General features: G+C 43.1%; 1 protein-coding gene across 1 annotated transcript in view; it reads left to right on the top strand.

The window, feature by feature from the left end:
• LOC143974426 (FYN-binding protein 1-like) overlaps window positions 1-12,329 on the top strand; it is a 449,689-nt gene that overhangs the window by 107,407 nt on the left and 329,953 nt on the right. The window contains exon 2 of the mRNA XM_077475803.1: window positions 5,302-5,881. Within this exon, the coding sequence (XP_077331929.1) occupies window positions 5,302-5,881 (580 nt within the window). The remainder of the gene's footprint in view (window positions 1-5,301; window positions 5,882-12,329) is intronic.

Below are 12,329 nucleotides of genomic sequence, written 5' to 3'. Positions count from 1 at the left end.
TGGACAGCTTAAGTAGGCAGTACTGACGAGCAGGATATCATCAACAGGTGAGTCACTATGGAGAGATGGGAGCTGGCAGTTAGGTGACAGCTAAGCAGCCAGCTCAGAGAAGGAAGGGCTGAGCCCAGCACTGACACCTGTGAGGCAATCAGCTGACCCAGGAAAGAGGTGTAGATTGAAAATTCGAGAGGTCCAAGAACAGAACCTTGGGGGACCCCGACAGAGAAGGGAAAAGGAGAGAAGGAAGTAGAATTGTAAGTGACACTGAAGGTGCATTGGGATAGGTAGGATCAGAGCCACCGAAGAGCTCAGTCATAAAGACCAAGGGAGTAAAGTTTTTTGAGGAGGAGGGGGTGACCAACCTTCTTGCAGCTCTTTTACTAGCGTTGGCCTGGTCATGTCGCTGTCGCCTTCTTTTTCTTCTTCTTCTTCCTTCCGAAGTTGACACAACGCTCTCTCTGGCCGTAATGGCAGAGACGTGTTGTGCGGCGACTTATATAGGCATAAGGAACGGGGTCACCGGGTGATTTCACATGGTGACCCCGTCCCTTATGATGTCACAGTCCCAGCATCCTCCGGGAAGAGGCTCTTGTCCTCATCAACATGGGGACAAGGTGCTTTGGGGTGGGGGGGCCGCAGGGCCCCCTTCTCCAAAGCACCCTCCCATATTGAGAGCACGTGGCCTGGTACAGCTCAGGAGGGGGGGCGCTCGCTCGTCCCCACCCCCTTTCCTGACTGTCCAGGCTGCGTGCTTGAATAAGGGTTTGCTATAGACTTTGGGGTGACCCCCACATCGTCTTTTCGCCGCAGGGGTTCCCCTTTAAATCCATACCAGGCGACGGGGCTCACGAGGTGTCAATCTCGCTGATGGAGACGACGACATTCACTTCCTTCTCTAGTCCCGTCTTCCTGGAGCCACGTTCAAAATTAATGGACTTTACTCCGTGTGTGGGCAAGTCCGTTCATTTCAAAAGTCTGGCTGACTAGCACACAGACGGGTGGACTCGGCAGTCCGGCGGACAATTTTGAGTCAAGACTTCTTTCTAAATCCCGACTTTTGGGAACAAAACGTCTGCCGGAGCCCACACACGGACGGATAATCTGATCGCGTGTATGCGGCATAAGTAACACTTCCTAGTTGTGTTGTCGGTCTGTTCTTTGTTGCCGACCAGTCCCACCCAGTCCAGCCGCATCCACCCAGCCCTGTTTTTTTTTGCCAGCCCCATCTTCCCCACTCTACCCCATCCATGATCCATAGCTTTCTAATGTTCCCTTATGAGTGACTTCTCTCGAAAGTGACATTTCTAGCTCTTAGTGTACACGCCCACCAACCACCATTTGTTTCAAGAAACAGGGAGATTCTAGTCACATGACGGGCATACTTCAGCCCAAAAATGTAGAAATAAAGACATTTTTGTATTTTAGGGCATATCGATTACATTGTATTACAATATATACTCTCGGCCACATTATTGTGTACACCTTGCTAGTACCAAGTTGGATCTCCTTTTGCCTTCAGAACTGCCTTAATTCTTTGTGGCATAGATACAATAAGGTGTTGGAAACACTCCTCAGATATTTTGGTCCATATTGACATGCTAGCATCATGCAGAAGCTGCACATTTGTCGGCTGCGCACTCATGATCCGAATCTCCCATTCCACATCCCAAAGGTGCTCTTTTGGATTGAACTCTGATGACTTTGGAGGCAAATGGAATACAGTTCATGTTCAAGAAACCAATTTGAGATGATTTGAGCTTTGCGACATGGTGCATTATCCTGCTGGAAATAGCCTTCAAAAGATGTGTACGCTGTAGCCAGATGTGTCCCCCCGCCAGTCAGATCACCCCCTGTACTGCCCCCGCACCCTCGATCCTTGTCTTATCAGAGCTGCATCCCTCTTTCCCCTCTCACCACCTGCAGCTTCTGCTCACACTAAGCTCTGTCGAGCTGTCAGGCTGGAAAGCACGCGGGGGGGTTGTGGAGGTGGCGGTGAAGTTGTGGCTTGGTAAACATTGTTTACCAAGCCCCCCTGTAGCGATTGCTCCTATGTCCACTGACAGCTGGTACATAGTAAACCACAAGTGTTACTATGTATCAGGCTGTCATTTTATGAATAAAAAGGAATCTCTTTACAGATTCCTTATTCATTCAAGTAAAATGCTCCAGAGAAATTGACTATTTTCAGTCCCTTTCTCTGTCTCAAAAAAAGATACGGGGATATGTTTAGATATGATATCTCACCAAAGACCCCACCCCCAAAAAAAATTAAAAAATTAAATGTAACTGTAAAAAAGTTTAAAAAGCGTTAAACAAATTCCCCCCCAGGTCCACCCGCACTCAGCCTCTCCACGGTGATGGCCCCCCCTCCCCTGTACTCACCCCCTCACAGCTTCCTCAGCTTCTCCTCCCGGCCAACCCGATCCATCCTGATTGGCCAGGAGGAGAATCTGGAAGATAATAGTGTATATTCATTTGCTATTGTCACAAGCGGGTGGGTTTGAGGTGCAATGCTCTGTGCCCCAAGCCCAACCATTTTCAAGCCAATTAGAACCTCAGGCTCTAATTATGTGGTTTGAAAAAAAAGTATGGGTCCGGCCCTCTGCAGGGGTGTGGTGCCCCTAATGGACAGGCACTCCTGATAAGACCCCTTTCACATGGAGTGGACTCCCTATGAGAGCCGTCTTAACTGGTCTGACTTGTGTTGGTCCCACTTTGAAAATGCTTCCAGCACTACTTTGGTCTGACTTGGGCATGATTTCATCCCACTGATTTGAATGGGAGGCGCATTCAAGGAAGATCATCATCCTAATTGATCCCACTTGTGGTATGCACTTGTGCTCTGAGGATCTTGAAGGGTAACCCCACACCAAAAAAATTAAATAAATAATAATTAGGGGTGCCCCCCCCCGGTTTATTATGGATTTTGAGGGAAAACCCCATGCAAAAAAAAGGCATATGGTCCCCTCTAAAATTCATGCCAGACCCTTATCCGAGCGTATAGCGTGGCAGATCAGGGAAGGGGGGGGGGGGAACAAGCAGCCCCCCCCTCCTGGACCATACCCCAGGACCACAGGCCACATGCCTAAACATGGGGGTGGGTGCTTTGGGGGCAGGGGGGCTTATGACATACAACTGTTCTCCATTTGCTGCAGGCTAGATCTATACTGTATTGTTATTACATTGTTGATGATAAAAAATGTATGGCATTCTTCAAAAAGTAAGATTTCAAACTTAAAGATCATTCATATTAACCACTGCACTATAAACAAAAAAAAAGCTGACCATTTAAAAAAAAAAAATAATATTTTTTATTTTCTGCTATAAAACAGATCCAATAAAAATGTTTTAAGAATCAAATTTCTTCATAAATGGAGGCTATGTATTCTGCTACATGTTTTTGGTAAAATATTTTTCACAATAAGCGTATATTGATTGGTTTAGGTTATAGTGTCTACAAATCGGTGATATATGTATGGCATTTTTATACTAGTAATGGCAGCTATTAGCTACTTATAGCGGGACTGCAATCTTCCGATGGACAACAGGACACTAACTGAAACTTTGCAGAAACCATTGACACTAATACTAATATAAAAAATATGCACTGTCACTGTACTAATGGCTCTGGATGGGAAGGGGTTAAACATCTAGGATGATCAAAGGGTTAACTGTGTGCCTAGCCAGTGTTTTTTGTGTAAACAGTGTTGTGCTTTCACTAGGGGAAGAGATGGATTCTAGTCCCTGCTTTGCACAGAATGCTTTCTCCCCTGTCAGAACAGTGATCTGCCTTGTTTACATTCACAGCAGAAGTGGCCTGGCGGTGCGCATGCCCCCTGTGCAGAAACATGTGTCTGTGTGTGTGTGATATATAGATATATATATATATATATATATATATATATATATATGTGTATGTGTCTGTGTGTATGTGTCTGTGTGTGTGTGATGTATGTGTATGTGTATATGTGTATATGTGTATATATATATATATATATATATATATATATATATATATATATATATATATATATATATACATACATATACATACACACACACACACACACACACACACAGACACACACATGATTCTGCATAGGAAATCCTCCCTGTTAAATTAAAGCTGGTATGAGGCAGATGGAAAGAGTAGGCTATAATTAATTACAATACAATGTGGAAATTAATATATGATTTTAAATTTGACCATAGATACACTTTAGCTTGGATAGTAAATGCCAAGTTATTATATTTGTGTTTATAGCATATGTAGAAACTCTTGGACTTTTAGTCATTAGGGAAAAATTATAAAAACTTAAATCCAGGCACATGTGATAGCATTCATTAACATTTAGTAGGCATCCGCTATATTTAGTTTAAACTGAAGACTGGATGCAGGGAGCATTTTAATACAGTACAAAATCTTCATCTGTAGTGTGTCAAATATGTTCAATGTGCGAGAAGTGTGAATTAAGACAAGGGACAGAAATTACTGTTTCAGGTACCCAATAAGTATCATGGTTCACCAACTGAAACTGGTGACTTTAACATTAGTCAAAATATAAATACAGCAATGTTACTGATATCTGTATTTCCTATTGAAATTTTAACTGAAACATATTGTGTTTCCCTAAAAGTAAGCCCGGGTCTTATATTCATTTTGGCAACAAAAGACACAGTAGGGCTTATTTTCGGGGTAGGTCTTACCATGTAATGTGTTGTCTTCTCTCCCCCTCTCTTTCCCTGCCTGATAGGAATCCCCAGTGAGAACTGAGTTAAAATGCTTATGCAATCCTAAAATCCACTCTCTTACAGTAGTATATAATGTACAATGTGTGTGTTTCTGTAATATAATTGTGCCAAATACCTTCGTTATAGCACCGCTTTGCGCTTCTGTGACCCACAGGGGCTCTCTTCCTGCATTTATATTACAGAAACACACACATTGTACATTATGTACTACTGTAATAGAGTGGGTTATAGGATTTTACAAGCATTTTAAACTAGGGTTTATTTTTGGGGTAGGGCTTATATTGCAGCCCTCCTGGAAAATAACGATAGGTCTTATTTTGGGGGGGGGGGGGGGGGGAAACGGTATATCTAGACAGCAGAAAATCAGTAAATGATCAGCTAAACAATAATTTTTTACTAGTTGAAAAGGTCATTAAAAAAAGCCATGCTTAAATCTACAATCTGAAGTATATTTACTTCACCTGTACAATAGTTCATTGGCAGTTACTGCAGGCATAACTTTAACAACCTATTATATGTATAATAATTTTAAAATAATTCATTTTATAGGAGCACCGTGACAGCTTCAAAGATATTCAATCAAAATTTCAGCGGGAGCTTGGAGAAAATCCGGGTGCTAGGCCTATTACGCATCCACGACCTGGAGCAAAACCTGTTATACCAGCAAAACCAAATATTCAGCTTGCAAATGACCGATTTTTCCAGAAGCCAGTACCTAAAGCTATATCTTCTCCAGAATTAGCAAATTCACCCAAGAGTGACCCTTTCAAGGCCGCAGGGAATCATCTACAATCACATCAAAGTTTCTCATTTCGAAGGAACTCTGCAAGCCATCAAGAAGCATCTCTCAAAAGGCCTTCATTGCCTGTTGTTAAACCTTTACCCGTACCAAAGCCATCTGTGAACATTTCACATTATACAAATACTGCAAATATTCATGCTAATGCTGTAACAACTAATAAGGCAAAATTTGAAAAGTCGAACCCCCCAAGGTTAAAAGTTTTGCCAAGTGAAGCTGTTCTGGGACTCAAGCCAAGGAAACCAGCTCGACCTCCAATTGTAAATCTGGAGAAATTTACAAGATCAGACATCGACTCTGGTGATTATGTCACAATGAAAAGTTTTGCAGGTATTTATCAATTAAATATTAAATTTATGGGAGTAATAGGGTCTGCCCTAGTACTTGCACATTAGTCAGTGAACCACAATTGCAAACAAGCAGCTTATTAATTTTTATAACTGGGGTTAGGGACTTCTTTCAGTGCATTTCTGCGGGTAGGGAAGCCAATTGAAATTAATGGGCTGCCCTACACTGCAGTCATGCACACAGATGTGAACCAAGGGCTTGTTCACATGTCAGGTTGGGCGGGGGGGGGGGAGTAAAACCACATGGTTTAACTGTTTTTACCACCCACAGCTGTTCCCCCTTTAGCTGTAGAGGCAGCAGCTGGGGGTGAACAGATGCTGTGGCTGCAGCTGGAGGTAAACCCAGGGTGAATGGGGCTGCACTGCAATCACCTCACAACTGTGTGCATGAGCATGGATTGGTTTTCAAAGGAGCAGCAGTCTTTGATGCTTTTACAAACAAAAAAAGCAGTTCTGTTGGTACAGGAATAGGGGAGTCAGGATTAAAAGTAACACACACACACACACACACACATACACGCCCACATACAAACAAATGCATACACATGTATACATGCACACATACAGACACATGCATGCACACACATGAGTACATGCACACATACAGACACATGTACACACACACACACGTACACATACAGACACATGTACACACAGACACATAAAGGCCCAGGCCTACTAATAACTGCCACTAACTGCCCTAGCACAAGTGACACCAGTACAGTGATCAGTGAAAAATCTAAAAACTGCACTTAGTGACACTGACCTGACAGGGAGTGAAAGGGCTAACTTGGGGGGGGGGGGGGGGAATCAGGGGGTGAAAAGTGTGCCTACGTGTACTGGTATTAGTGTAGTGTAGTGTTGGTGTACTCACCATAAGATGTCACTTCCTCTGCTTGTGTTTACATTACACAGGCAGAGGACAGTCTGCAATTCACCAGAACCGATCACAAGGTCCAGGCCAGAAATCATTGGCCAATAGGTTAAATAAAGTCAAATCGATTATCCATCCAGACCAAAGAGGTTTTATGCCTAAACTGTTGTAAATTTAAGAAGAACTTTTTTAAATATACAAGCTCCCGTTAATAATGCAACTAATAGAGCCTTGCTGTCTTTAGATGCTGTTAAGGCGTTTGACAGCATAGAGAGGTGCTAGGTATGGGAAATTCTTAAACATTTCGGTTTTGTCAATACTAATTGGGTCAAGCTCTTAAAAATGGCACCCAAGGCCTCTATAACAGTTAATGGGAGCCTGTCAAACTCCTTTTCTCTTTTCCGAGGCACCAGACAAGGGTGTCCACTATGACACTATCATCCCTTTTTGTTTTCGGTAGTGACAGAACCCCTTGCAGCTATGCTTAGGCAAATGACAGGGGTGAGAGGTCAGTATGAGGACAAAATAACTCTGTATGCAGATGACATCTTGCTGTATTTAGCTGATACTCGGGCATCACTGGTTGCCACAATGTCTGTTATAGAGAAATTTGTCACCTTTTCCGGGTTTTAGGATTAACTGGAATAAGTCAGTATTACTCCCACTAGACCCTCTCCGGGACTCTCTGCCCCATGTAGTATCACAACTTAGGGTGGATGCTAAGATTAAATACCCTGGGCTAAATATCTCTGCCCATCCTAAGGAATATATTCCCCAAAACTTGCTACCATTACTTCAGAAATTTAGATCTCAAAATGAAGTTTGGTGCAAGCTGCCACTCTCCGTGGTCGTACCAATCACTTGAAAATAATATGGATGCCACAGTTATTGTATTATTTACATAACTTGCCTTGCTGGATTTCATAGAAGTATTTTAATAGATTTGTCATGATCTTTCATAGCTTGATAGGGAAGAACAAGCCTGCTAGAATGAAATATGTACATCTACAATACCCCAATACTGAGGCAGGGCTGTCGGCTCCAAACCCTTGGATATATTTCCTGGCAGCCCAACTTCAATATCTTGTGGCTGGGAAAGTGGGGGCTCAGATATACCCTCTTTTGGTGTATTTAACTCTTTACTCGATGATAGTAACCCCCTACTATCTTTGGAGTAATCTATTTCACCCTTTAATCAATATACCCATCCCACATTTTTTAGGACATATAAGATCTGGCAGTCCACTAAAACAATATTGGGTATTTTAGGTTACACAAAATATACACTTTATGGTCAGAGTGTTTTCTGAAATCTCACATTTGAAAGGATTTTTGAGAAAGGAATGTGCAGGGATTAATACACTGATGCATCTGTACTCCAATGGAGTGCTGAAAACTTTGTATGGAATATGATTTGGATAAAAGGTGTTTCATAGAACATGCTTTACATTTTCCCGCCGGAACTCCGCCAGACCGATAAACATGTTCGTGTGTATGCTAATCCGACAGACAAAAACCGACGCTAGGGCAGCTATTGGCTACTGGCTATGAACTTCCTTATTCTAGTTTGGTCGTTAGAATCCATCAGACTTTGGTGTGATTGTGTGTGTCCAAGTCCGTTCATTCAGAAAGTCCGCTGGAACTCCACCAAAAGTTCGCCTGGAAGACTGTCGGACCCAGTCCGTCAAAGTCCGGTCGTGTGAACACAAGGCATTATTTTGGATAGTACAGTCCAAGCAAATAACACAAAGGGACTTATTTCAAAAGTCTATATAAAATTACTATCTTGCTTCTCAAATTTCTGACTACATGCAGACAAAAATGGAAGATGGATACTGATGTGGCTCTAGAGCAGGGGTGCCCAACCAGTGGCCCGTGGAGCCCTCTGATGGGGCCCATGATTTCCTGCTCTGGGATAGTGGGTTGGGAAGCCCAGATCACAGGTTGCTGATCCACCATCCCAAAGCATCAGTGTTGTGAAATGAAGCCAGCAGTAGAGGAAGCAAGCAGCTGTGGAGCAGAAGCTAATGGGCATTGGCATAAGCCACTGCTTCCTGTATAGCCCCAGCTCCTGTCAAAGGAGGAGTGATACCAAATGTTCTCTGCCTGGGACAGTAACAGCTGGTGATACCTGAATGAAAGAGTGCTATTAAAGGTAAGTTTATTACTAAAATCACAGTGTATATATGGGCATATCTGTTTTGCATTTCTGTTCTGCAGTGGTTACTGGGCTGCTTTCAAACTGATCCACAGGTTCAGCGCAGTGCACCTGCAAGTTACCTGCACTGAGCCATAGACTTTTATCTGTGGGTTTGGTGAGCTTTCAGAAAGTGCACCACACCTGCAGGATACAATAGAATTCTATGGCAAAGTACAGCTAGCCTTCAGGAAAGCCACAGGTGCACTGCGCTGCACCCGCAGTATGGGTAGACCATAGACAATCAGTGTAAAAGCAGCCTTAGGCCCCTTTCACATGAGCGGTCTGACCCAATGGGACCCTCTATTCACTTCTATAGAGCAGCAGATGTATTATTATTAAAAAGTTCTCCTGAAGAAGCCTTAATATGTATGGCGAAACATGTTGAGATGTATCCACATTGCAACTGTATATATTGATTTTGTGCTATATTGTTGTATTAACTTCCAATTATGTATTCTATAAATTGCATTAAAATGTATATTTTTTTTACAATATGGTGTAGTTGCGCTTTAAACGTCCCATACAAACCTTGTATTTATTGCATAGATAACAGGATGTGGCGCTAAAAACATGTTTCATTATTTCAGCTTGTTTAAAAAAAAAGTACATCATGCAATTAGTAAAGTGATTTAAGTTAGATACTAAGGCAAAAACATATTACTTATTTTATTTTCGATATAGTAAATAAGTAGCTCAGGGACAGAAATCGAGAGGGCAAGAAATTAGAATGGGCGGCACACACATATGCAATTGACACTCACAGTGACACTGACAGCAGTGTGCAGCAGCATAGATGGTGATGGCACCTCACAAACATGACACCTCCCCTCCTGAGTCACAGTGACCCTCTCTCTTCATGCCAGGTGGTCCCTTCAGTCCACTCCCGACTTGCCTTCCTTCCATTCCACAGACCTGCACATGAGGCTCCAGCTGCTCCATTCCCTTGCACCATGACTTCATGCGACACACTGCTGGCACAGTCCGAACACACTGTAGCAGGCACTCGGATGGTCTCGGCCAAATGTCACAGCCATATTTTTTACTGGCAACCTTTTTCTTTCACTGGCATTTACTGGCAGCAGAAAAATGCCCATTTTTTACTGGCTGCCAGTGAAAATACTGGTGGTTGGCAACACTGTACTAGAGAATCATGCGAAATGTAGTCTCAAAACATCTGGGTAGCGAAGATTCGCCATCACTGCTCTAGACTGTTTAATTATCCCGAAGAGCAATTAAACTGTGAGATGTGCTGTGAGGAAACTGCTGGCTAAAGAATATGGGCAAACATCTATTATGGGGCTAGTTCTACACAAGGAAGGGGGGGAAGGGGTTAATCACAATTTTTAATTATGCTATACTTGCAATAATCGAATCTTACCAGAGCGTTGAGTGTCATTTTCCCAGCAGTAGAAGTAGCCATCATGAGTCTTAACAGCTGCAATGCATTGTTGACCTCAGAAATCATTCTCTATGTGAAGTGTAACAGCTTTGGCTGATTGAAAATGTGTCCGAAGTTTAAAAAGTGCATTTTTTAAAATGTTACGTATTCAGCAAACTATTATAAACCACAGAGCTGAAAAGTCAGTTTAAAGCGGAATTCCGCCAAATTATTATAATTTTTTTTAAAGTCAGCAGCTACAAAAAGTGTAGCTGCTGACATTTAATAATCGGATACTCACCTGTCCCACGGTCCAGCGAGTCAGACGTATGAAGCCCCGCTCCTCTCCTCTCCATGGCGCAGGCAATCTTACTGTGGGTGCCCGGCTGTGGCTTCACAGCCGGGCACGCACTGCGAATATGTGAGCCGTGCTGTGCGCTGTGAATGGCCCGGCAATCTTCTGGGGCCTGTGAGGTGTCACAGAAGATTGCAGGGAGGGATGGGGAGAGGTGATCTTCCTTCTGGTGCCACAGAGCCTTGGGAGGAAGTGGGAGCTGGATGCCTCTAAAAAGAGGATATAGGCTCCCCCCAAAAAATGACATGCCAAATGTGGCATGTCAGGGGGTCACCATCACTTAAAGTGGAAGTTCAATTTTTGGGTGGAACTCCGCTTTAAGTAAACACAGCATTCCAAATTCAGTAGTAATAGCCTAGGTAGCATGAAATGATCCATTGATTACAGTCACAATAATCCATTACCCATTGTAACATTGGGGTGTTTAGCTCAATTGGTAGATGCATTTTTTAGTTCACATCAGGCAGGTGTTTATGGTTAAGGGCCTGGTAGCCCACGTTTATTATAAGAAAACAAAATATTAGTCCATCCAGAAATCCCACGCAGGGGTCCAAGCTTACATTAAATACACAAAAAATCCAAATGAAAATGCTAGCCCACCTGGCTACTCTTCAGCAGTAGTGCTGCTATAGGTACTTGCTCCGTCCACCAAACTGCTTGGACGCACACAGTCTTAGGCTCCTTGGACGCACACAGCTTCAAGCCCTTTAACACACAGCTTTGGACTCCTTGGACGCACACAGCTTCAACCCTTCAACGCACACAGCTTTGGGCTCTTTGGACGCACACAGCTTCAACCCTTCAACGCACACAGCTTTGGGCTCTTTGGACATGCACACAGCTTCAAACTACTCCACTCCACCATCCCTCACACTCTACTCCCAACATCCTTTCATTATATGGCCTGTCTGCAGCTGGGCACACACCCTGCTCGTTATCATCCAGACCTGGACACAGGGTTGGAGATCCCTTTTTCCTCCAATTTTATAGGGACAGAGCCTCGCTCTGTCACACCATATACACACTTGCCACCCTCCTCTTCTGCACTTCTGTTCTCTGTACATATGGCCTGCTGACATACTCTGCCCTTGTTTTCTGCACATTGCCCATTGTTATAGCCTCTCTGCTCCTTGACATATCGGATATTGCCCTAACCCCCTCTCCTGCAACATTTTGCTGACTGAGGTTTTCTGCTTCCCTATTCAAATAAAAACTACACATGTTTAGGCTATAGCTACACTTTATGGTCATAGGGATGATAATAACAATGCAAGGGGCCTGTATAAACACCTTACTCCAGCAGTTGTACCAAGCTATACCTTGAATGCCTGAACTGGTGGGTTGGTGACTCATTATCAGGGCAGATGGGATGCCCTTTTTCTTATTTTATTAAAACAAAAGCAAAAAAAATGAACAAACATTGCTTGTTAGTTTTAGTTATTTAATGAATGTCTGTTAAGAAAAAGGGCCCAGTTTTTTTTACGATGTTAGCTCCTGACTAGATATAAACTCAATAAACAGGGTTTTGTAGCTGTTGAATATCTGTAGTTGGTTTAAATCGGTTGTATACCCGCTGAAGTTTTTTTTTTTTTTTTTTTTTACTCACCTGCAAAGGAAAAGGCAT

The sequence above is a fragment of the Lithobates pipiens genome, unplaced genomic scaffold (assembly GCF_037356315.1).
Source record: "Lithobates pipiens isolate NorthernLeopardFrog02 unplaced genomic scaffold, aLitPip1_a1.2 Scaffold_13, whole genome shotgun sequence".
NCBI lineage: Eukaryota > Metazoa > Chordata > Amphibia > Anura > Ranidae > Lithobates > Lithobates pipiens.
Note: the sequence above shows the minus strand (reverse complement) of the source record. Positions and strands in the feature narration are given on the sequence as shown.